At 34.9% G+C, this 26,390-nt stretch overlaps 3 protein-coding genes and 1 non-coding gene across 4 annotated transcripts; 2 read left to right on the top strand and 2 right to left on the bottom strand.

Annotated features, from left to right (window-relative positions):
• The first annotated feature begins 2,465 nt into the window (after window positions 1-2,465).
• On the top strand, window positions 2,466-5,783 carry LOC146932560 (uncharacterized). Its single transcript, XM_085707771.1, has 2 exons — window positions 2,466-3,087; window positions 5,419-5,783. Exons 1-2 carry the CDS (start codon window positions 2,466-2,468, stop codon window positions 5,781-5,783), a joined length of 987 nt encoding a protein of 328 aa, XP_085563897.1.
• On the bottom strand, window positions 5,241-5,347 carry LOC146932561 (small nucleolar RNA R71). The gene has a single exon (XR_015009150.1). It is a non-coding gene; the product is annotated as a small nucleolar RNA R71 (small nucleolar RNA).
• Window positions 5,784-5,882: 99 nt separating the features above from the next.
• Window positions 5,883-6,431, top strand: LOC146932559 (uncharacterized). The gene has a single exon (XM_085707770.1). It carries the CDS (start codon window positions 5,883-5,885, stop codon window positions 6,429-6,431), a length of 549 nt encoding a protein of 182 aa, XP_085563896.1.
• Window positions 6,432-14,440: 8,009 nt separating this feature from the next.
• Window positions 14,441-17,794, bottom strand: LOC146932558 (branched-chain-amino-acid aminotransferase 6-like). The gene is made up of 9 exons (XM_085704261.1): window positions 17,572-17,794; window positions 17,052-17,229; window positions 16,368-16,544; window positions 15,940-16,071; window positions 15,714-15,812; window positions 15,365-15,481; window positions 15,134-15,229; window positions 14,903-15,015; window positions 14,441-14,757 (listed from the first exon to the last, which is right to left on the bottom strand). The coding sequence occupies exons 1-9, from the start codon at window positions 17,685-17,687 to the stop codon at window positions 14,643-14,645; spliced, it is 1,143 nt and encodes a 380-aa protein (XP_085560387.1). The 5' UTR covers window positions 17,688-17,794; the 3' UTR covers window positions 14,441-14,642.
• Between the last annotated feature and the right edge of the window lie 8,596 nt (window positions 17,795-26,390).

The raw sequence follows: 26,390 nt of genomic DNA, 5'->3' as shown, positions 1-26,390 counted from the left end.
AGAATACATTTTGTATATATAGCAATTCTAAAGAGAACTATTATTTTGAAGACTAAGTTTAGTTGTTGGATATATTATTTAATCTGAAAATTCTTGGGGAGACTATATTATTAAACGAAGACTATATTTAGTTGTTGGATATATTATTTAGATTATTAAGCAAAGACCACGTACACTACCAAAAAAAGAAACAAAGACCAAGTTCACCAAAAAAAGTAAAGACTACGTTTAGTCGATTGATATATTATTATTTTATCGAACAATTATACTTTAATGATTATAAAAAATTCAGAAAATTAAGACTTAATTCTCCACCCCATCTGTGCTAAAATGGGCATATAGCGGTCGTCGACTCGCCTCCTTAGGAAAGTCCAATGCTTTTCATTGTTTAAGTTATCTTTTTAAAGATTCAACAACCTTTAGGTTGCGCTTAATAATTTGCGTGTATGAGGTTATGTATTGACTATCGACAGTTGAACAAAGTAACTATAAAGAACAGGTATCCACTTCCAAGAATTGATGACTTGATGGATCAGTTAGTGGGTGCACGCGTGTTCAGCAAGATTGAGTTGAGGTCGGGTTATCACCAGATTAAAGTAAGAGATGAAGATATGCAGAAGACGGCTTTTAGGACGCGATATGGACATTATGAATATAAGGTGATACCTTTCGGTGTTAGTAATGCGCTTGGTGTATTTATGGAGTATATGAATCGCATTTTTCATGCATTTTTGGATCGCTTCGTGGTTGTGTTCATTGATGATATTCTGATTTATTCTAAGACGGAGGAAGAACATGCTGAGCATTTGAAGATTGTTTTGCAAGTGCTGAAAGAAAAGAAGTTGTATGCTAAATTGTCTAAGTGCGAGTTCTGGTTGAATGAAGTAAGTTTTCTTGGCCATGTTGTTTCTGGTTGTGGTATTGCAGTTGATCCATCTAAAGTTGAAGCAGTATCACAATGGGAGACTCCGAAGTCAGTTACAGAGATTAGAAGCTTTTTGGGTTTAGCGGGTTACTACCGAAGATTTATTGAAGGATTTTCTAAGTTAGCACTTCCGTTAACGCAATTGACGTGTAAGGGTAAAACCTTTGTGTGGGATATTCATTGCGAGAACAGTTTTAATGAGTTGAAGAAGCGTTTGACGACGGCTCCGATTTTGATCTTGCCGAAACCTGATGAACCTTTTGTAGTGTATTGTGATGCGTCCAAGTTGGGCTTCGGAGGTGTACTTATGCAAGATGGTAAGGTGGTTGCGTATGCATCAAGACAATTGAGAACTCATGAACGAAACTACCCTACTCATGATCTTGAATTAGCTGCAGTAGTATTTGCACTTAAGATTTGGAGACATTACTTGTATGGTTCGAGATTTGAGGTGTTCAGTGATCACAAGAGCTTGAAGTATTTGTTTGATCAGAAGGAGTTGAATATGAGACATCGAAGGTGGCTCGAATTGTTGAAAGATTATGACTTTAGTTTGAATTATCATCCGGGTAAAGCTAATGTTGTTGCAAATGCCTTAAGTAGGAAGACTTTACACTTGTCGGCAATGATGGTTAAGGAGATGGAGTTGCTTGAACAGTTCAGAGACTTGAGTTTGGTTTGCGAAATGTCGCCAAGGAGTGTGAAATTGGGGATGTTGAAGATCAACAATGAATTTCTGGATAGTATCAGAGAGGCGCAGAAAGTAGATGTGAAGTTGGTAGATTTAATGGTTGCAAGCGATCCTGCTGTAGACAGTGACTTTAAGGTTGATGACCAAGGAGTGTTGAGGTTTCGAGGAAGAATTTGTATTCCTGATAATGATGAGATGAAAAAGATGATCCTTGAAGAAGGCCATAGAAGCAGTTTGAGTATTCATCCAAGAGCTGCTAAAATGTATCAAGATTTGAAGAAAATGTTTTGGTGGTCAGGTTTGAAGCGCGACGTGGCACAATTTGTGTATGCATGTTTGACTTGTCAGAAGTCGAAAGTTGAGCATCAGAAACCTGCAGGGTTATTGACACCGCTAGAGATTCTGGAATGGAAATGGGATAGTATATCCATGGATTTTGTGACGAGTTTGCCAAATACCAACAAAGGGAATGATGCAATTTGGGTGATCGTAGATAGATTGACGAAGTCGGCTCATTTCATTCCGATTAATATTACTTTTCCTATGTCCCAGTTAGCAGAGATTTATGTCAGAGATGTTGTGAAGCTACATGGCGTTCCAACGAGTATTGTGTCGGATAGAGATCTGAGGTTTACATCGAGGTTCTGGACGAGTTTGCATGAGGCCTTGGGCACTAATTTGAAGTTAAGTTCAGCGTACCACCCGCAGACGGATGGACAATCGGAAAGGACAATTCAGTCACTGGAGGATTTATTGAGAGCTTGTGTGCTTGAGCAAGGTGGAACTTGGGATAGTTATCTACCTCTGATAGAGTTCACGTACAACAACAGTTACCATGCTAGTATTGGAATGGCACCCTTCGAAGCATTGTATGGTCGGAGATGCAGAACTCCGTTATGTTGGTTTGAATCCGGTGAGAGTGTGGTATTGGGACCAGAGATTGTCCAACAGACTACTGAGAAGGTGAAGTTAATTAGAGAAAAGATGAAAGAATCACAGGATAGACAGAAAAGTTATCATGATAAGCGCAGGAAGGATCTTGAGTTTCAAGAAGGAGACCATGTGTTTTTGAGAGTCACTCCGGTGACGGGTGTTGGACGTGCATTGAAGTCAAAGAAGTTGACTCCGAGGTTTATTGGTCCGTATCAGATTTCAGAAAGGGTCGGAACGGTTGCTTATAGGGTGGGTTTGCCACCACATCTTTCGAACTTGCATGATGTGTTTCATGTATCGCAACTTCGAAAGTATGTGCCGGATCCATCCCATGTGATTCCAAGAGATGATGTGCAGGTAAGGGATAACCTTACAATCGAGACCCTACCAGTGAGAATAGAGGATCGAGAAGTGAAGAGGCTTAGAGGCAAGGAGATACCTCTTGTGAAGGTCGTTTGGGAAGGAGCAGCTGGTGAAAGTTTGACTTGGGAATTGGAGAGTAAGATGCGGGAATCTTACCCAGAGTTGTTTGAACAAGGTACGTTTACGAGGACGTAAATATTCTAAGTGGGGGAGAGTTGTAACACCCACTTTTTCATAATTAATATTTAAGTGATTTATGGCTTTTTATTAGAATATTATGAGAATTATTATTATATATATATATATATATATATATATATATATATATATTGGTAGAGGATATGTTAATAATATAAGTATTTTCTTAAGTGGGGGAGAAATATTGTTATTAGTAGAAATAATTAATTATTAGGGGAAAGAGTAAGTTGTGGTGAGAAGAGTAATTAGGGAAAGAATAAAAGTCTGTAATTGGGAGAGAAAATTAGAACGCGTACAACAGAGAAAAGAAGAGAGAAAGAAGAGAAGTCAGAGAGAACCTGATAAGTAGATTTATTACGTATTTTAATTAAGTTATTTAGTTTAATTCTATTTAGATTTAATTAGATTCTATGTGTTTTTATTTATATTTAAGAGCTTTTTACTTCAAAGAATCCAATATTATATTTCAGGATCAAATATATGATTTGCAAGGCTTGGAGCTAAAGAAAAGGGATTTGGAGCACAAAAAATAGGAGATTTCCAAGATTTGGGACCGAAACATGCACTTGAAGAAATCAGAATTCGCTCCCCCAAGTCAGTGAAGGGCGCACGGCCCACGCCTGCAAGGCGCACGGCCGTGCGCGATTACCAGCATCCCTTTTAGCTGCTTTTTGCTCCGAACAGCGGTTTTCTACGCAGCCTGCTTTGACGATAAAGCCCATGGATCTTCAGAGAATATTCCTTCTGTTATTTCTTAGGGCTTAAGTCATTAGTAGGCTATAAATAGAGAGCTTGTTCTCCTTGTTTTATCATCTTTAATTCTGAATTGGTATTGTGACAGAATACTATTTTCTCAATAAAAGTTATCGTTTATATTCTATGTTCTTCTTCTAGTCTTAGGATTGTTGGGTGAGTCTTATGGCTTGATCCATCAATCCTAATCTCTAATCCTAGTTTATGTAACCCTAATTCTCTTATCTAAATTCACCGTTCTTCATAACGATATTAACAAGTACCAAACTTTGGATGCGAACGCGGAGGGTTAGTACTTGTTAATTCGTTACCCTAGTTATTAAGGTGATGAATCGAACGAAGAAGTCTTAATAACCGAACAAGTGAATTTAGACAAGGATTGCGAAGCATGAGAATAGCCTAGTGAACCTTGGGACTTATAGAATCTCGTACAATCAAGGATCTTAATATAGGAGTTAGCCATGAGAATAGGTCTAACACCTTGAGAGACACACTCCCCGGATATCGAACGAAGAAGGGGATAGGCTTTAGAGAGATTCATCCTTAGAAATTAGGTCTAGCATAAACCAAGGATTAGGATTAGGTTGTAGGGTTAGCCGTTCGACGAACCAACGATCCCAAGGTACGTTTTATATTATTACTATTGTTATTATTATTATTATTATTATCATTGTTATTATAAACCCTCTTTCAAACTCTAATCTTTTCAGCTAATCATTCATAGAAGTTAGTCAGAATTTAACCAACTCCCTGTGGATCGATACTCTTCTTATTACTTCGATAGAATCGTGCACTTGCGATTTAACCTATCAAGTTTTTGGCGCCGTTGCCGGGGAGTTAACCTAATTTTGATTAACTTTTTTTGTATTGATTAGCTTGAAAAAAAAAATATATCTTTATCTTTATTTTCCATAAAAAAAAAAATCTTTCTATTCTTTTCTGCTTCTTTCTAATTTCTTTTCATCTTTTTCGTAAACTTTTGGGTTTAAAGTTGAAAACGCACATAGTAATAACATGGCTAAGGAACGTGCTCTCAAAGAGTATACAATCCAATCTTCGGATGAGTCATACGATGCTATTGTGTACCCGTTAGTTGATGAAAATTTTGAAATAAAACCTGCACTTATCTACTTAGTGCAACAAAATCAATTTTTCGGATCACCCACTGAGGATCCGAATCTTCATGTGTCAAATTTTTTAAGACTCAGTGGAACCTTGAATGCAAACCAAGAGGCCGTAAGGCTGCACCTCTTTCCTTTTTCCTTAGGGGATAGAGCTAGTGCTTGGTTTAATTCATTGGAAGTTGGTTCTATAACATCGTGGAACCAAATGAGGCAAACTTTCCTCTCTCGATTCTTTCCCCATAGTAAAACTGTGCAATTAAGGAATCAAATCATAAGATTCACTCAAAAGGATGGGGAATCCCTTTATCATGCGTGGGAGCATTTCAAAGAAATGCTTAGGCTTTGCCCCCATCATGGTTTAGAGAAATGGTTTATCATCCACGCTTTTTATAATGGTCTCTTGTATTCCACTAGAATTTATGTTGATGCAGCTGCAGGTGGAGCTTTGATGAATAAAACTTTCACAGCCGCATATGCTTTGATCGAGGATATGGTTCAAAACTACTATCAGTGGACGAGTGAGAGAGTTATCTCTGCTGTCGCTCCTTCACCCTCCAAAAAGGGGGCACGTATGTACGAAGTTTCTTCCTCTGATCATCTAACTGCTAAGGTGGACGCACTTTTTCACAAAATAGATAAACTTAATGTAAGTGCTTACACACCCGCTCCTGTTATGCCTCCTTCTGAAATTCGTGGTATAATTGATCATACTGGTGCTGAGTGTCAATTAGGTAGTGCTGAAAGTCTTGAGCAGTTGAATTACGCTCAATATAACCAAGGGATGAGGCCCACTTAAATTTTTTTCAATAAAACTCCTCAAAATCCCTTGGGACAAGAAGCACAACCTGATTACACAAGCAATCAGAGAACTTTTCAGAAGTCTAATTTAGAGCTTATGCTGGAAAATTGCATTCTTACTCAAACCCAGCAAAACATAGATTTTAAAACACAAACTGAAGCTCTAAAAGACTCTCTTGATAAGCTCACTATAAAAGTGAATGGTATTGCTACTAATAACACTATGCTTGAACTTCGGGTAGCCCAGGTAGCCCAACAAATAGCTTCTTTCTCTAAGACCCCTGGAATTTTTCCTAGTCAACCTGAAACCAACCCCAAGACCCATATAAATGCTATTATTCCTAGGGATGGTAACCAGTTAGAGGCCCCCGTTGTGACCACCAAAGTTATTAAGAGCAAGAAGTTAAGTAGCAAACCACAAAGTGAGAATGCCATAGGAGAGAGAGATAAGCCAATTGTTTCATCGCCTCATAAGACAAAACTTCCTTACCCACAAAGGCTTCCTAAGCCTAACCTCATAGGTCCCTGTAGTTTTTCCATCCCTTGTATGATTGGAAATGAACCCATCAAGAAAGACATGTGTGACCTAGGGGATAGTGTTAGTTTGATGCCTTTGTCCCTTTTTGAGAGATTGGGTATAGGATAGAGAACCCACTTTATCGTCAAGCTAATGACACAAAAAGAGCGCTTCGTGGGAGGCAACCCACACATTTTTATCGCTTTGTTTTTGTTTTGTTTTGCTTTAAGTTGTTTTGTAGGTACATGTCCAAAGATGTGAAGAAAATTTCAAAAATTTTGACCCAAGAGAACCAGAAACAGGCGCACTGCCCACACCTCATTGCGCGTGGTCGTGCGCGAATTTTTTGAAAATATTGACCCATAGGACAGAAGTGTCCGCACGGCCCACGCCTGCAAGGCGCACGGCCGTGCGCGACACACATACTTCATATCACAAAAAAAAAAAATTTCTTCTTCTTCCCCATTTTAAACCACACAAACCTCTCTCATCCTACTTCTCTCTCTAAACCTCCATCTTCAACCAATCTCTAAACCTCCATTTTTCTTCAACCTTCAACCTCACATATCTCCATCAAAACTCAACCAATCCACTCCAATCTTTTACCCAAACCATTCCAAATCCAATTTCCAACATAAACATCCAAACAAAACCAAATTTCATCCACTCAATCCAAAACACCCAACTTTCGTATTCCTTCACTTCCCACACAAAACCTTCATCAAAAACCCACTTTTTCCCACAAACCTAAAATCCATAAAAGTCAATTTTTTTTCAAACTAAGTCAAAATGACTGGAAAAAGGAAGGGCAAGGAAATTGACACCACCGGAGGCGCGGGAGGAAGAAAGAAGCCATCAAAATACCACGGCATTAACCTCAAAGTCTCCGACCAAAAAGATAGGTATAATCTTCTCATCTCTAAACCTATTCATAATTGCAAATATGCTAATGATCATACGATGATTAGTTTAGGGATTAGAGAGAATGTGGTTAGGCTTTTTGAAACCATAGGATGGAGTGACTTAATGCGACCCCGATGGGGTTATGAGAATTTTACCTATGAGTTTCTTAGCTCACTTGTCTTTTCCAAAGACAAAACCAAGAAAAACATCCCCAAGCATACCGTAGCCTTTCGGCTTTTAGGACAAGACTATAACATGTCCTTAGAGAAGTTTAATGAAGACATGGGTTTTCCCTCCGAGGGATACATCCATGAGTGCACACAATTGAAACCGGAAGACTACAATGTCCAAACTTTTTGGAAAAATATCTTCGGGCTCGATGTGTGTAACTCACAAGCTAACAAGGCTAGTAGGATACACAACCCAGTGCTTAGGTACATTCAGAGGGTAATGGAGTTTACTATCTTTGGAAGGAGAGAGCCTAGTTCCGCTAGGACCGATGAGTTATTTTTGTTGTGGGCAATGTTGAACAACCGCCCCGTTAACACAGGTTATTACATGCTTGATCACTTGGCCTCTTTAACCACTAAAAGGTCCGGTGAGATCATAGTTGGAGGTATCATTACCTTCATAGCTGAAAAGTTAGGTGTGGGGGAGGATTTAGGGACCAATAGGATTGAGGGGAACCCTTTGTTGAACATTGAAAAACTAGCTTTAATGACCTTCTTTGTTGACCTCAAGAACGGTACCTATCAGTGGAAAATTGATGGAGCCACAACTGGTTTATTTTTGCCTAACCCGGCTAGAACTAACACATGGGAGGCAGAAAATTTGCTTTATGATGATTTGCAGGTACCCGAGGTGCAAGTTAATGATGGTGGTGATGAGGAGGAAGCTCAACATGAGCAAGAGGAACCGGTGCTGCATGCTGGCCCCCAATTTGAATATGACCGGTGGGCTTGGGTGCAAGCCGAATTCCAAAAAGTGCATACAAAGCAAAATCAAATGCACAATGAGATGATTGGAATGCGAGCTGACATCCAACCTGGAAATAGAGTGGCGGAAGAAAGCCAACGCCTTGTCACTCAAATGATGCAAAGGTTTGGCCTTAACAATTAAAAATGTGAGCTTTCCTCTTCCTTTCTCCTCTCTTCTCTTCCTCTCTTCCTTTTAATTTCTTGTTTTCTTTATGCATTGAGGACAATGCTTCTCCCAAGTGTGGGGGGGGGGGGGGGGGGGGGAGCCAATAAAGTGTCTAGGTAGTAAGAGTCGTAGTGTTCCCAAACTCCCTTGAACTTTATTCTTTTGTTTTGTTTTTATAGCAAGAGGCATGACTAAGTAGCTTGTTTTTAATGTAAAAATGGCATGAAATTTTTTTGTTTTGTCTCTTCTTTAGGTTGCTTCTTGTACATGAAAGTAGTTTCTTATGTTTCTTATGTTCTTGCTATACCCATATCTTGTTTTAATGTGAAAATTCTCCAATGAGAAAAGCACCCAGTTGCAATCTTTGAGTAAATGTATGAATAGGTATTTTAAGGAGCACGTTCTAGCTTTAGTGTTAACTTAGACCCTTTAAAGTCTTAAGAGTAAAAGTAGTATAAGTTTGTGTGGGAAAATTAATCAAATTGTTCTTAATTGTTATATTCTTTTTAATTTGTTAATGTTAAATGGGGCGGGAGAATGGCACCAACATGTGGGGGGAAGGACAATCCCTAACTTCCTAATTGTGGTGGTGACTCCTTAATTTGAACTTAAATGAAACTAATTCATCAATGCTAGGGGGAAAGGACAATTACATCCAAAAAGACTTCCTACGCGGAGATGAAACAAATATTAATTTTGCAGCACTGCTTAGGGTGATTTTGAATCTAGGGGGAAAGGACAATTACATCCGAGAAGACTCCCTACGAGGATAGATAGCCCCTAAGCATCTGCAGCCCCTTGTGCTTAATTGTTAAATCTAATTTAATTTTAACTCAAATTCCCATCACTCTTATATGAAATGAAGAAAGGACTTTTTTCGGTTACTTTAGCACTAAGGATAGAACCTATTCCTCATAATATCTGTCTTATACAGGAGCAAGAAAAGGGTTGGACTGCACACACACACTCACTTGAGACTTGAGGTTGGGTAGAATAGGTTCATGAGAAGTATTTGAAATTGTAATTAGTGTACTTGAGGCAAAGCCTTTCATTTGAGACATTTGTTCTTAATATTGCCATAATCAAATCTTTTGTTGCTGCTATGTTTGCTGGCTTTTGCTTGAGGACAAGCAAAGATTCAAGTGTGGGGGAGTTTGATAAGTAGATTTATTACGTATTTTAATTAAGTTATTTAGTTTAATTCTATTTAGATTTAATTAGATTCTATGTGTTTTTATTTATATTTAAGAGCTTTTTACTTCAAAGAATCCAATATTATATTTCAGGATCAAATATATGATTTGCAAGGCTTGGAGCTAAAGAAAAGGGATTTGGAGCACAAAAATAGGAGATTTCCAAGATTTGGGACCGAAACATGCACTTGAAGAAATCAGAATTCGCTCCCCCAAGTCAGTGAAGGGCGCACGGCCCATGCCTGCAAGGCGCACGGCCGTGCGCGATTACCAGCATCCCTTTTAGCTGCTTTTTGCTCCGAACAGCGGTTTTCTACGCAGCCTGCTTTGACGATAAAGCCCATGGATCTTCAGAGAATATTCCTTCTGTTATTTCTTAGGGCTTAAGTCATTAGTAGGCTATAAATAGAGAGCTTGTTCTCCTTGTTTTATCATCTTTAATTCTGAATTGGTATTGTGACAGAATACTATTTTCTCAATAAAAGTTATCGTTTATATTCTATGTTCTTCTTCTAGTCTTAGGATTGTTGGGTGAGTCTTATGGCTTGATCCATCAATCCTAATCTCTAATCCTAGTTTATGTAACCCTAATTCTCTTATCTAAATTCACCGTTCTTCATAACGATATTAACAAGTACCAAACTTTGGATGCGAACGCGGAGGGTTAGTACTTGTTAATTCGTTACCCTAGTTATTAAGGTGATGAATCGAACGAAGAAGTCTTAATAACCGAACAAGTGAATTTAGACAAGGATTGCGAAGCATGAGAATAGCCTAGTGAACCTTGGGACTTATAGAATCTCGTACAATCAAGGATCTTAATATAGGAGTTAGCCATGAGAATAGGTCTAACACCTTGAGAGACACACTCCCCGGATATCGAACGAAGAAGGGGATAGGCTTTAGAGAGATTCATCCTTAGAAATTAGGTCTAGCATAAACCAAGGATTAGGATTAGGTTGTAGGGTTAGCCGTTCGACGAACCAACGATCCCAAGGTACGTTTTATATTATTACTATTGTTACTATTATTATTATTATTATTATCATTGTTATTATAAACCCTCTTTCAAACTCTAATCTTTTCAGCTAATCATTCATAGAAGTTAGTCAGAATTTAACCAACTCCCTGTGGATCGATACTCTTCTTATTACTTCGATAGAATCGTGCACTTGCGATTTAACCTATCAGAACCCTAAAGAACGAAGAACACGGCTGTTGGATTTCAGAAACATAATCTAAGGTAAGGGTGAGACTAACTCTCATTATTAACAAGTTTTGATTCATAAAAGTGATCAATTGTTGTAGGTTTAAGGGATTGGGATTAGGTCAAAAATCATTAAAAGTGAAAGAATTAAGTGAATTTTTATGTAGGTTGATGTAGACAGATGTTAATTAGTCATAGAAAACATTTAGATGTTGATTAGTGATGAATTTGAGGCCTGGGGAGTGAGAATTCGAGTGCTGAGATGAGAGAAAGAGCTGCGACAGAACCCTATTCTGTCATCGCTTGCCATTGCGAGCGATATAGCTCGCCATTGCGAGTAAACCCCAACTCGCAATTGCGAGTAACCTTGCTCGCCGTTGCGAGCTTCCCCGTCTAGCTCGCCGTTGCGAGTTAGTCCTGTTCAGACCTGATGTTGTGCGAAATTGTGTCTTTTCGCCCGTTTCTTTGATGAATTAGTTTCTGATGTTTATATTAATGATGACGCTGCTAATTATGATGTTCCAGTGATGCTGTTTTGATGTAATGAGTTTTTGTGAATTAATTGTTAATTAATTTAACATTAAAAATGAAGATTGTTGCATTTAGAGTCAATTTGTTGCATGGTCGGTGATGGGGGCTTAATGCCTGACATGTTCTTATGACCTTAGCGATGGGGGCTTAATGCCCGACGGTCCAAATACGACCTTAGCGATGGGGGCTTAATGCCCTGGTGGTACCACATGCATGTTGAAGTTGTCTAAGTCGTTGTTGATGTTGTTGTTGCATTGTAGAGTCATCATAACTTAAAATAAATGATGAATGCTGTGATGATGTTGCTGCCTTGTTGATGTTGTTGCTGTCACAATAATTACAATGATGTAAATGAAGTGAATTAAGATGAATATGCTACCTTTGAATAACTATGAAGTTGTTGGTTACTTAACCTTGTCAAATGATGTTAAATGATGATATTAATGTTAGATATATGATGTTGGTTATCTTTATGAATTATTATTTGTTTTTAATGAATGTGAAATCTCACCCCTTCTGTGTATATGTTGCCTCGACCGTGGGTAATGTGCAGGTAATAAAGACTAGCTGTGTTCGTGAGTAGACTCCTCACATCGTGTCGTCTAGGATGCTCTGATACGTAACGGGATGAGGATTGTCTGATGCTTGTTTTCCTTGTTACGTATTTTATTTAATAAATGTTGAACATTTTATGAAGACTATTTGAGATGTTAAGTTGTGGCCTTTTATGCCAAAGATTTTATGTGACGTTGCAAACTAAATTTCCGCTGCTTTTGATTATTGAATTTTATAAAGACAGGTTGATTAAATAAATAGTATTTCCTATTATTATATTTGTTGTTAAATGATGTATTGATGTATCTGATGCTCCGTTATGTTGATAAACTCTGATAATTTTTATGAAATTTTTAAGTCGGGAAAACGGGGCGTTACATGTTCATAAAAGGAATTTGTTTACCGTTCACCGTAGTCATTGATGAAAATGTAAGCTTTCATCTTTCCCAAAATTGCAGCCATTAATCACAAGTAAATCATAAATCGAACCTAAAGATTGTTGGAACTTGTGTTGGGGGTCTGCTGCAATAACTTGACCAAGAAGATGATGAAGATGACTATGATGAAGTGTGCACATAAATTCCAAAGATTGTTTAATATCTAGGTTGTTGGGAAGATGCTGCTGCACTTGAAACCTGAAAAGTTTAATAGTTATGCATGTAAACTCAAAGCGTATGGGGTTGCCATACTAACCTTTAGGTTCGATTCGCCCCCACCAATAACTGTATATTGGATGCAATAAGGAATGACCGGTGAATCCCCTTCAGGATACTATGAGTTCCTTGACGTGTATTGCACAACCACACCAAGCATATCTCCTAACAGTATTTTACAGATTTATGGTTCCAGCAATTCACTCATGCATTAGAGAATTGATGGATGATTTAGAGTAAGAGAATGAGGGAGAATTATGTTGTTAATGCAACAAAATTCTGTCCAAAATTGTGTGTTGTTGTTCTTTGTGTGTGTCCAACTAATGCCCAAATGCCAAGCATTTATAGTGCATTATATGACTCTTCACATGAGAGAAGACACCCTTTTGACTTGAATCAATGCTATGATTCATTAAGCACCCCTTTGCCAAAGGTTATGATCATATACATTTGAATCAATGTTATGGTTCATTAAGCACCCTTTTGCCAAAGGTTATAACCATATACACTTGAATCAATGTCATGGTTCATTATCTATAATAAATAATAATGTTCCAATGTATATGAATGGTTCCCATGAAGAGTTACAACTTTTGGTTCTAAAGTGATTCTATTATTTTGGAAATCACCAACAAGTGAAATGAGTAGCTTAAGAAATTTCAACCTACTACATGAGTTCAATAATGCTACCCCGAGTCTTTAGAGCAGGAGTTGGAGAGAATGACTAAATCATTTTGGTGGGGTTCAAATAAAATGATTGGAAAAGGAATTAACTTGCTTAGGTCGGAAAAGCTTACTATGAGAAAGGAGCACAGTGGTATGAGAATTTGCCATTTTTACGGCTTCAATTTGGTAATGTTAGGGAACAAGCGAGGAGTAAAATGGAAAATCATAGTGAATATTGGTGTTTGGTGTCAACCATGGCTTCGTGACAACGCAAATGCGTTTTTGATGTCACCGCCAATCATAGGGTAAAAAAATATGAAGTAACAATCGTTCATGATAATAATTGCCAATTTGGAGGCTTAGCAACAATGGTCATTATTCGGCTCGGTCGGTCTATGATCATGCAATATTTATAGCATTTGGTGGACCCAGTTCTGATGTGCACAGAAGGCTTTGCCGAAGCAGTTTTCAATCTTATGGAGCAGTTAAATAAGGCGTGTATGGAAAAGTTTGTCATGGTGTTGTGGATGGTATGGTGGAGAAGAAACAAGAAATATGTAGGAATGATGAGTTACCATTGGCTTTTGGGGGTGAATGGGTGCGCGAAAGAGGCGTTGGAGGACATGATTTGGTTTAGAATTCGAACAGAGGTTACAACCTAGATTTTAGATCAGAACCCGGTCCTGAAATGGACCAAACAGCTTGTTTCGTAGAGTACAACATATACTGCATAGGATCTTGTATCCACGATGTAGAAGACAATTTCGTGCAGCATTTACAGCAAATTTCCAAGGTAAACCAGAGATCAAAGAAGCCGAAACTAGGTCTGAGGGAGACAATTTGGTGGCTACATAATTTATCTCAAGATCAAGTAGAGATAGAAATGGACTGTTTCCAAGTATTCCAGGATTTAAAGTCTATAGAATTATGAACAACAGATTATGGTGAAATTATTGAGGCTTGTAAAGAGCTCCTTTCTCTGAATCAAAACTTTAGGGTAAGTTTTGTTAAGTGTCAAACTCAAGCCAATAGAGTGGCCCATGAGTTATCTCGGGCATCTCGTTCATAGCTAGTCACCAAGTTTTTTATTTATCTCCAGCCTGTATTGAACCTATTATTATGAATGAAATGCACTAAGTTGGTTTCTGTCACAAAAAAAGACATAGAAGTAAAGTGTAAATAACTTTTTTTGTTTTCTCATAGTGTTCTTCCAAGCTACTGGCTACAGCGGAAAAACTAATCTCTCATAGTTACTTTACTACCACACAAAGCAGATTCACACACAAGTTGTAGAAATAACTTGCTTTAACAAGTTCAGTTTATTATAAATGGAAATTTGGATCCGGCATGTTCAGAGTTTTATTGTGCTAAACATATCTCTAGACTACCTCTACCTGTATGTTTGCAACAGAAATCCAAACATACTATTGATGATTAGGAATAAAAATGACAGACAAGTATTATCATTTAACAAGGTGATGCCAATTTCTCAATCTACTTGGACTGTCCATGACTTTTTGTCCTCAATACGCCCTGTTTGTATTCCATCCAGTATTCCTCGTAGTTTTTCAGACAACGTTTCTGCACCTGTTTTATATTCAGCTCTGCATTGCAAATATTTTCCTTGTGTTTAGCATTATCATTAGGTGCACAAGATATTTCCAACAAAAAAAATTGACTAAAATGAAAGGGAACACAAAATATGTAAGACAAAGAGAAAGTGATTAATTAAAAGTGCAGTTTAATTACCTTGTTTCCTTATATGTTACAGATGCAACAGAGGTAACAACCACTGCAGTTCCTGTGCAGAACACTTCATCAGCACTCATAATTTCCTCCACTGATATGGAACGTTCTATGACCTGAACATAGTTTTGTTACAAAAAATATTTTGTAAGTTTACAACCATAAATCATTAATCATCTATATTGTAAATTTTGTAGAAAATAATGACAAACATTGGGAGGGAAAAATAAATACCTTATAACCCAAATCAATGGCGATGTCTATGATGGATTTTCGTGTGACCCCAGGCAGAATAGATCCATCTATTGCCGGAGTGAAGATATCATTTTCCTTAACAAGATTAATATGAAACACAAACATTAGACCAATTTTTGCTTCGGATATAGTAAAATATGGTTTGAACTTTGAACATCAAATTTGTTTATAGTAGTACATGTGCATATGAAATTAAGATCGTTGATGCACCTTCACAACAAATATATTGCACGCAGTAGCCTCCTCAATATTTTTTCCAGTTGCTGAATCCAAGAACAAGACATCAGAAAATCCATTGGCTTTTGCTTCAGTTACTGCAGTATATATCTACACAGACAGAAATATGCATAATGAAGAGTGAAAGCTTATAATATGATTGTGATTTCACATAGCAGCCTAAGTAACAATATGCATCATTCCTTCGATGTGATTTCTTCTCAAATCCCACAACTTTTCACAAGTCACAACCAAGGAAAATATATAATATTCAATTTGGAGGAAAAAACACCATCAAACGGTGATGTATATGACATATTACTATCACTATTGCCATGCATACCGGGGCATAATTAGTAACACTCTTGATTCCTCCTGTTCCACCACTGCCAGCTATTGATCGATGAAATTTATCCTCCACTTTTAAGTTTAGTCTTCCGCCCTGTTAAATTTTTATTTTTTTTAAAATTAAAAAAGAAGGAATCATGAATATGAAATTCAACAAGTTGTAAGATGAATATTTTCCTTAGTAACAAAACAATATAAGTAAATTCAAATCCATGGCTGACCTCGTGGTACTTTCCAACAGGGGAGCAATAAATGAGAAATGTGTACTCAGGTGATGGAGCCGGGCCTAATGCAGCTCCTGTTCCCATCAGCAAAGGCCTAAGATAAAGCGTCCCTTTCCCTGGAGGAGGTACCTGTTTCAATTTTGAAAGCTCAATTAGTTTCGTATCTATTGTGTACGCATATCGTCATATATATACCTGAAGTCATGATATTAAATTGCGGTTCAGAACCACTGTTAGGGCCACAACATAAGTTTTTGGCGATCTCCAAAAGGTGAAAATCGCAACCGAAATTGAAGCTGCATCTGTCTGCAATTTTCCACGATATGAAATATCGCAATGCACGTGACTACAACCGCAACGTAAAACCATGCATGAAGCTGATTAGACTGAAAAGACCACAAAGAGAGATAAGAGGAAATACATACCCAACGTTTATTGGCAAGAACTGTTTGCTTAACAGCATCAACAAACTGCTCAACTGATGGTGATGGCATACACAACCTATCAGCCCCCATCTTCATGCGTAGAGCATTCTCCTCTGGTCGGAAAAGAAGGATTCGCCCATCTTCGGTTCTATATGCTTTTAGTCCCTCAAAGATTCCCTATAAATAAAGAAACCATTTTAGTGCATTTTTAGACATTTGGCTAGATTTGATATGTGAGCAAACAGAAGAAAGTCACTTGTGTGTGTGCGCGCGTACAAACACACCCTATATCCAGTGGCGGATCTACTTGGGGACCCATGGGAGCCATATGGTATCCCCCAAGTTTACTTTATATATAGTATTATGCATAATTAGACAGCAAGTTCTCAGTTGTTGCAGTGGACAATAACTGATGTAACACAACTAACTTTCATGTTTTAACAGGAAACATATAAGTCTTAAGTGTAAAGTAGTACAAGGCATGATTTTAAATTGCAGTCTCCAACCGTAATTGTGACTGTAATATAACGAATTTTGAGGTCTTTGTAACAGTATTACAACCGCAGTTTTGACTGCATCAGTCACATTTTCCAACAATATAAACCAGTGTAACAATAACCGCAACCTCAATTTAAAACCATCGTACAAGGGTATTTCAACAAACATATATTGTGCACTTTTAACCTGTCCATAGTTTATGATACCAGCAGCCGGGCTTATCTCAATGTTTCCATAGCGAATGAGGGATCCTTGTGCAAACTTTTCTCCTTTTGTGCATTTCATGACATGCATGTAATCTGTTGGAGTCAGATTAAAACTAAGTCCTTCCCAATTGATGTCAGCATAATTTTCACCCATATCACTGTAATTTTTTCATACAAAAACGGTTGATCAAATAATTTAAAATATATTATAGTAATGAAAGTCTTTATTTAATTCTTTTAAAAGTTTCATCATTATATTAATTCTTTCAAAAGAATAGTGTAATGAAATTGGTGCTATGTATGTACTTGTTTAATTTGACAGAATCACGATTAACCACTATGAGTTTCTAAAATCTAACGAAACAACGTTCATTTTAAAGTTTTGAACAAAACAAAATCACCACGTCACCATGATTTCGTAAAAAGACATTGACAACAAACATGTTAATACATGTGACAGATTTTAATGAAACATTACATCACTTATCAATGGTTGGTACCTTGTTATCGTGTGAAAGCTGCTACTAAGTTTGAATGGAGGTTGTTGTAGGAAAGAGAAGAGAAATAAAGATCTAGGAAAAGAGAAGGACAATGTGGATCTGAACGGAAAATGCATCTCCACAAGGCCTTTTTATAACGTAGTAAGTGTCAAATTTTGGAACCATTCAACTCAAGCAAGCACGTGACGCTGATTCTGGAGGAATCAACAGTTACAAAATAAAAACATATGCATGGATTCCATCTACTTTTGTTTTGTTGTATAAAGGGCTTATCTTTTCTTTGCCAAGTAAGGATACAAATATTTCTAGATTTGGAATGGTTTAGTGATTTTGCAAAAGTTCATATGGTGATTTCATTAAAAATACTATATATGTTTTTTAATTATAAGTATTATTACTACTTTTTTAGACCGTTTTTATTAAATGGTTTTTTTAAGTGAGTTTATATTACAAAATTCTTTCTTTTTTTGTAGTGGCCATGGTTCGAATCCGGACCTTTGCATATTTTATGCACTGTCCATACCAATTGAGCTAAGCTCACGAGAACATTACAAAATTCTTTCTACATAAACACCAACTTTGCTTTTCTCCTTACAAAAAAAAAAAAAAACTTTACTTTTCAATAGCATTTGCTTCGGATTTTGTTTAGGTAAATGTTAATGAATGCATCGGGCATTCTCTCAGGACTTGCATAAGCAAATATTAATTTTCTTTAATATAAGCAAATATTGGACAAATGCTTGTGAACATTTTGTTGCTTATATACATGGCCGGATTTTGGGGTGTGCAAACCGCTCAATAGAATTGGGTCTCCCTAAGGTATGGACCTCAAAAAAAAAATAGCCCAATAGTACTACTAAGTGTTAGGTGCAGTGGCGGAGCCAGAAAATTTGAATAGTGGGGGCATCATATATATAATTTGTAGTATTTAATATATATTACATTTCATTTTTTAAAGCCGAATATATACATAACAATTGTTCTTTACGATTTGCCATATTTTAAAAATATTGAATAAGTAACACATCTCTCTCTTTTTAGGAAATCTCTCTCTTTGTACCAAAAAAGCACTTCCCACTTTTTCTTCATCTTCTTCCATGAATTTCAATTTCTTATCATGCTTTCTAATTTGTAGTTCATTCAATACGGTTGCCTACTACCACCGTATACACAATTTATTGCAACAACAAATAAAACTCCATGAAAATTAAGAAGAAAAAAAAAACTCCATGAAAATTGAAAGGGTCCGCAACATCGATAAATTTTTTAAGCTCTAGCAATGTCTTCAACTGATGCACTTTCATATAGGAGATAAAATCAGTTGCATACAAAGAAATAATACTCATTTTTTAGGTCGATGATAATCCATCATTAGCATCTATTATAATTTTTTATTAGATTAAATCTATTAACATCTATCATAATTGTTTATTAGATTAAAACTATCAATAGTATTAAAAAAAATTGAAAATTTAGTGCAGGCAGGAGCCCACGCAACCTTGTGTGTGGCTCCGCCCCTGGTTAGGTGGGTGTCTTTTTGGGAGGGTGGTTTGAGGTTCCTCGTGTATACGGTAGTGATTTTCACCTTTCGATGTACCGCATATATACGACACATTGTATTTATCTTTTAAAAATTTTAAATAGACATTATTCTTTAAAAAAATATTTTTATTTTATTACGAGTCTTTTTTCATTTACAGAACCGAGCCTCCAGATGCGAAGGAACGGCCCTGCTTATATGCATGTGGGGTTGTTGCTGGGATTGATTGAATTATGGGTCATCACAATTTTAACAAAAACTACACATAATATCTTTAATAAAGTCACGGTGCAACTACGATTTCAACAAACTTCACCAATCCAAACATGCATTATATTCAAAATCGGGATATTATCTTTGTTTATAAAACGGAAAAGAGAATAATAACCAACACATACTTGGTTTTTCTAAAATAAAACATATACTTGTTTGAATGGCAAGGGACTCAAACTTAAATAAATAAGTAATATAGGTTTCGATCCTTAAAAGAGTTTTTTTTCTTTCTTGAAGGACCCTTAAAGAGTTATTGATATCTTAAATTTTGAACTAATTGATGAATATTTTGAAAATAATACTATTAAATTAGTTAAATTTTAGTATTTACCAGTATCATGGAACATTAAATTTGAGTCTGTTTTTCTCTTATATTTTTTTTTGGTGAAATGTTTTTCTAGTATATTTTGATCAAAGAGAATACATTTTGTATGGGAAATGTTAACTTGTGCCCTCAAGGCACAAGTTAATGATTCAAATATAGAAAAAACTTATTGGAATGTGTGCATTGCATTTAATATTTAACTTTTTAATCATTTAAATGCACAAAATTTTATAGGAAGTTTCTTCTTTTAGGTTTCTTAACATGTGCCCTAAGGGCACAAGTTAACACTACCCATTTTGTATATATAGCAATTCTAAAGAGAACTATTATTTTGAAGACTAAGTTTAGTTGTTGGATATATTATTTAATCTGAAAATTCTTGGCGAGACTATATTATTAAACGAAGACTATATTTAGTTGTTGGATATATTATTTAGATTATTAAGCAAAGACCACGTACACTACCAAAAAAAGAAACAAAGACCAAGTTCACCAAAAAAAGTAAAGACTACGTTTAGTCGATTGATATATTATTATTTTATCGAACAATTATACTTTAATGATTATAAAAAATTCAGAAAATTAAGACTTAATTCTCCACCCCATCTGTGCTAAAAATGGGCATATAGCGGTCGTCGACTCGCCGCCTCCTTTGGAAAGTCCAATGCTTTTCATTGTTTAAGTTATCTTTTTAAAGATTCAACAACCTTTAGGTTGCGCTTAATAATTTGCTAACAAGCATGAAATCAGGTTGATCAACTTTTTTTTACTCATTTTGTTTTAAAAATTCAACATGAGACAACCTTTGGTCTTGAGCACGGTCCATGAAAAATACAAAAATACTCTTCTTACTTTTAAACATAAAAAATATTATCCTTCAAATAAAAAAAAAATATTAGGTTTAAATGCACGTCCTATTTTCATATTTTGAACTTTTTTTAATACTTCATCCGTCTCACAATATTAGTCGTTTAAGGTTTGTGCACAATTATTAAGGAAATGATTAATTGTGTTGATTTCAATGGTAAAATTAGTAGTATTTACTAAAACACCCTTATTAATTGTAGTTAGTGGAGTAGTTAAGTTGAATGAAATTCAATAAATAAGAGTATAATACTGAAAAAAAATAATAAATGTGACATTGGTATTGTAAAGTGACAATTATTTTGAGAAAAAGAAAAAATGCTAAAGAGACAGTAATTATTGTGAGACATAGGGAGTATCTTTTTTCTTTCTTTCTTTCAAAAATCAGATTTTTGATCTTTTTTTAATTCCCAATTAGTTTTAATGATATGACACCTCATTATGAAGTGGCACTCAGTTGGAGTTGACAGTAATGATATGGAATAACTCTTTTTTATATCATTATATTAATTATTTCATTTTTTTAAACAATTCATATTTCATTTATTGCTCACAATAATTGAGGATATCATATTTTTAATTACAATTACAACTATGTCCTATCATGTTATGTCAAGTATTTGCTACTCCATCCGTTTTAAAATGAGTGTCGATTTAGCTAATTGCACACAGATTAAGAAATGGAATGAAATAATCATTAGACATAACACTTTTACTAAATTGCCCTTACTTTATAAGAAAAAGATAAACTTAAAGTTGCATTGAAAATTGTGCGAGAGAAAAGTTGGAGTATTTATTGAGGGTAAAGTTGGAAGAAAGAATTAAAGTTGTATTGGAAATGTATAGTGACGTTCATTTTGAAACAGTTTTTTTTTTTTGCTAAAGTGACACTCATTTTGAAACGGATGGAGTATTTTGTAACAAAAAAAAAGTATTTGCTATTTTGTGAATCAAACACATCCTTACTTTTTAGTTTATCAGGTTTTGTTTGTAAAATTAGAGAGAGAGGATGAGAGTATTTTGGGGCGAGGACGTATAAGAAAAAATTGAGAAATCATTCATATTTTTTAGAGAGTGTTTTTGTAAAGAATGATAATTTAATGTATATTATCAATATACTTTAAATTTTGAAAATATTATTACAACATAGATAGAATTTGAAGAATTTTTATAAACCTTTTAAAATGTTCTAATTAAAATTCTCACCCAATATAATTGTTGAGGTCTCCTTAAAGTAGATTAATTTTATATTACGAAGAAAAATAAATCCTCAAAGTTCTTTATTCCTTCCATTTGCTCCTTTTTTTCTTTCCCCAAAGTCTTCTCCCTCCCTCCTAAACTCTCAAACATACACTTAGGGAAATTTTTAATTTTGCTACTCTCAATTAAAGTCAAAATAGGCTAGATCGAGTAAGATTTTATAATACCTAATCAAAAAAAATCAAGGGGTGAGTCTAGTATATTGTCTACTTGAAACGTATTTTAAGCCTGAGTCTGGCATTTTTTTAGAGTATGATATGATCAGTTAGCGTACAAATGTTTTTTTAAACTTGGTATCCGGCTACAACTGAGTCTGACTAATCTGAAGGGTTTGATACTAACATCCACTTGCGGGGCCCATTTAAGGTAGATCATTGCTCTATATGAACGTATCTCAATGAAATTGACACAATGAGGTGAACATGAGACCTTAAGAGGAGCACACTCTAAGGTCTCAAACCAACATCACTAAACCAACTTAAATGAGCTAATCTTAAATAAATAATTTGACTTCCATATTAAAGATCATGCTAACTTGTGCCATGTGCCTTTAATGACACAAGTTAAGGAGCTAAAAATATTGAATGCATAATTTTTCAAGATTAAGTTTCTATATTTGACTTCTTAACTTGCTCAAGTTAACATTTTGCTACTCCCTCCTTCTCACAATAATAGTCTCTTTAGCATGTTTTTCTTTATCTCAAAATAATTGTCACTTTAGAATACCAATGCAGCATTTATTATTTTTTTTCCATTATTATACCCTTATTTTTTGAATTTCATCAAACTTAACTACTCCACTAACTACAATTAATAAGGGTATTTTAGTAAATGGTATTAATTTTACCATTGTAATCAACACAATCAATCATTTCCTTAATAACCGTGCACAAATCTTAAACGACAATAATTTAGAGACGGAGGGAGTATATCTTTTTTGAAGGAGTATTTTGCTGTATTTAAATAGACTAACAAGTTAATATATGTCATTGATTAAGTTCTATTTTAAGACTTATCATGATATTTGCAGTAAAATTTTATTTGAAAACCTACTTTAATTAAGATTTATCACGATGTTTTAAATGCTTGAATTAATAGTGGGGCATGCTTAAATGTGGTGGGCTGACCCACATTGCCATCACTAGTTTAAAGAATCAAAAAAAGTAATTTTTATAAAGAAATATATTTTTGACTTTGAAATGTTTGAAGATAAATTTTCTGTTTGAATATTTCTTAACCAAGATTTTGACCAGCCTAGTAAATCTAAAAGATTTTTTATGGCTTGATGTCCGATTTCTTTATTTAAATATGCCTCAATTTTTTTTTCTTCAAGTTACCCGACCTTGAACCAATAGGACCTAAAGGTTGAGGGAATAACCTCCCACCAAGAGACGACTTGGAAGTAGGTGCCTTTAATTTTTTTTATTTTATTTAACTCTGTATAGAAAAAATTCTGACTTGACCTAAAGATTGTTGTAGAGGAAAAATACTAGAGTGATATTGATCTTTGGTGACATTGATGGTTTTAATATATTGTTAATGAGATATGATGTATGAATGATTAAAATAAACTATTTTGATGAGAGAATAATTGATTAAGTGAGATTCCTTTTTGAAGTAACGTACATATACTATTTGGAACGGATGGAGTTATTAACAGTAATTAGTAGTAGTACTACCAACCACGGATGGGTAGGTTTGTTACTTGCCAAAATCAAAGCTAAATAAAATGAGACATTTCTTGCTCAAAAAAAAAAAAAAAAAAGAGACATTTCATTCTTCCCCACATTCTTTTATTATATATGCAAGCAACAACCTAACCTTCCGTCAGGAAAAAAAACATTCAAACCTAATCTAACCTACTCAAGCTTTGATTTAGTGCAAAGCCTTCATTTATTTCTAAAATCACGTAGGATATCTCTCATGTTGAAGTTCATTTGTTGTTTCTGAAAAAAAAAAAGTTCATTTATTGTTATTCATAAAATCATAACATATTATTTTCATTACGCCTAAAAAAACACAGCATTAAGACGACACTATTTTCATTAAGAATTCAGAATTAATAACAAGACAAGATGTGTTTTGCGATAATATCCACAATACATTATACACTTTGACTTGGTCTGATCTACTTTATTTATTCTTTAAATTGGATTTTTAGAAAAGAAAATATTTTCCATCATTTACAAAATTATACTAATACAAAGCATTATTTACTACAAGTGTTGCTAAATAATTTTTTTCTGAACTTTTATTACTCATAATGATAAATATTTTTTAAGATAAAATATAAAAATTTGTATAATATCGATAAACAATTAAATGACACTTTTTCTTATAAAATGATCTTTCCTAAAATATGAAATACGGAATTCATAAAAATCATCGTTAGTTTATTAGTTTAAAAAAAATTAAAAAGTGTATCAAAACGCTTTTTTTGTGAGAATACCTAGAAGCTCCCATGTTCTACTCCTTCCTTCTCCATCATTTGTCTAACTCCCAGTATAAGGATAGACCTTCTCTCAAATCTCGAGACATAAGTTTGTAATTTTGAAAATAATGCAAGTATTACCATTGACAATTATTTAGCATCTATTTTTTAGACAAACTTTCTTTCTATGGATTCTTTTGAAGCATTTCTTTCTAATGATTATTTAACCAATATCCCTCACATTAGCAAACACAATATTAGTATTTCTTGATGTTATTTCTACGTTTATTTTTGTTTTTGGACTGTAATGGCAAAGTAAGGGATGAGGGATTGGTTGGTGAAAGCGAAGGAATGGACCTAAATTGATGAAGACTATAAGGGGCAATGAGAATAAATAAGGATGGCTCATGCGCTACTCATGCCTATGAATGTGGTCTCCACTTGTTTTTGCCCCATTTAATCTATAAGCAATATTGATAGTTGGGATCTTTGGTGGCTGACTGGTTTGGTGGTTTTACCGTTTGTAGTAGTTGTGATTGACAGTTTTTTTAGTTTTTTAGTTTAATCCAAAAGCTCAAATTTGATTCTCTCATTCTCACATAAGAATCTTCTTTCTCACTTGATATGCTTCCATAGCATGTGTGTTTTATATATAAATACGCACCACACATTTTTTTTACATATAAAAAAGAGTATATATGATCCACTAAGATTGAATGTAGCAAAAGAGACTAAAATTCCACGATATAGAGAACTAAAGTTTGGATTTTGATTGAGAGATACCTAAATATTTGACATGAATGTGTAAAAGAAGATACTATATTTTAACAATTCCGTTTAAACTTTGATAATATTTTATAATGAATTTTTGAATATTTTAACTCTAAAATGCCTAACTTACTATGGTCACCAACGTCGTGCAACCCGTATGTACATTCATGCATATATCTTTTTTTTTTTTTAGGGATTCATGCATATATCTTAACTACCCAATAACAAATAGTTTTATTTTTTCTGGGAATGAATAATAACACTTTGACAAATAAATAAATAAAGAGGTGTTATCACATTAGTGATGTGATATGAAGAGAGATAGAGAGAAAATGAGATGTTAAATAAATGTTGAGAAATTGTGAGTGTATACATGTCATTACTCTTTGGGAATAGATTCTCTCTATTCTCAATTTTAATATTTCAATCATCAAAATTGATAAGTGGTAGTTTGTGATGTTTTTAGTCGTCAATTTCAATAAAAATGTGTGTTTTTATCTTATTCTAGAGCTAGTTTACTTCTAAGTGTTTGTTTTAATTTCAGAATAAAAATATTGAAGAACAATGCATTTGGGCCAAAGTTAAGGATTGAAAGCCAAGGAAGTCAACAAAAGTCAAGAAACATGCTATTTTCAAGTGGCACGGTCGTGCCCCATTTTTGCTTGATCGTGCGCCTATTTTGTGCTGATCGTGCGCAGGTGGTGCGAATGACTCGCACAGACTGTGCGCCTCAGCCGCACGACCGTGCGGCCCTTCAGCTGTTCAGTTTTGGTCGTTTTTGGATCAAGCACGGTTGTGTGCCTCACCAGCACGACCGTGCACGTTATGCAGTCAAATATTAATGATGAAAACTCTTGGAAACTGCCCATTATTGCCTTGTAATCCGAGTTTAATCCCCTGTCTGAGGTTATAGGCTATATATATGGCTCATATCACAATTGTCAACTACCGAGGAATATCTTGTGAACTTGTTTTAAGATTGAATCAAAAGTTAGCATTTTGTTCTAAGTTGTTTTGCTCTAATTTCTGCATTTTATCTTATTGTATTTTATTTTCTTGCCCTTTATAATTCTGTAATTTACATTCAACAATTTACTTTTATGTCTTATTATTCCATATCTTTTAATTATTGTCTTTTGTCTACAATGTCTAATGACTAAATCCTATTCAAACCAAGTTTAGAACCTTAGTCTGTTTAAATTTGTTTCTAATCTAATCTCATCATTTTTAAGTCATATTTCAAATATCAATCGAAGGATCGAAAGATGAAGATTGATATTAGAACAAATGATATTAGTCAAGGTGAGCAAAACATGAGAGTAGTTTTGTAAATCTTGAGACTATAAGATTGAACT

The sequence above is a fragment of the Medicago sativa genome, chromosome 4, assembly GCF_051527215.1.
Source record: "Medicago sativa cultivar Bolivia chromosome 4, Bolivia_mono, whole genome shotgun sequence".
Lineage (NCBI taxonomy): Eukaryota > Viridiplantae > Streptophyta > Magnoliopsida > Fabales > Fabaceae > Medicago > Medicago sativa.
Note: the sequence above shows the minus strand (reverse complement) of the source record. Positions and strands in the feature narration are given on the sequence as shown.

Bases quoted from the DNA above. Each gene is read 5' to 3' on its own strand.
- LOC146932560 (XM_085707771.1), top strand. From the start codon at position 2,466: ATGGCACCCTTCGAAGCATTGTATGGTCGGAGATGCAGAACTCCGTTA. The intron at 3,088-5,418 runs GTACGTTTACGA...ATGTTGATGCAG, and splicing joins CCCAGAGTTGTTTGAACAAG to CTGCAGGTGGAGCTTTGATG.
- LOC146932559 (XM_085707770.1), top strand. From the start codon at position 5,883: ATGCTGGAAAATTGCATTCTTACTCAAACCCAGCAAAACATAGATTTT.
- LOC146932558 (XM_085704261.1), bottom strand. From the start codon at position 17,687: ATGCATTTTCCGTTCAGATCCACATTGTCCTTCTCTTTTCCTAGATCT. The intron at 16,545-17,051 runs GTTAAAAGTGCA...CTTTATTTATAG, and splicing joins GTATCATAAACTATGGACAG to GGAATCTTTGAGGGACTAAA. The intron at 16,072-16,367 runs GTATGTATTTCC...AAATTGAAACAG, and splicing joins TTCTTGCCAATAAACGTTGG to GTACCTCCTCCAGGGAAAGG.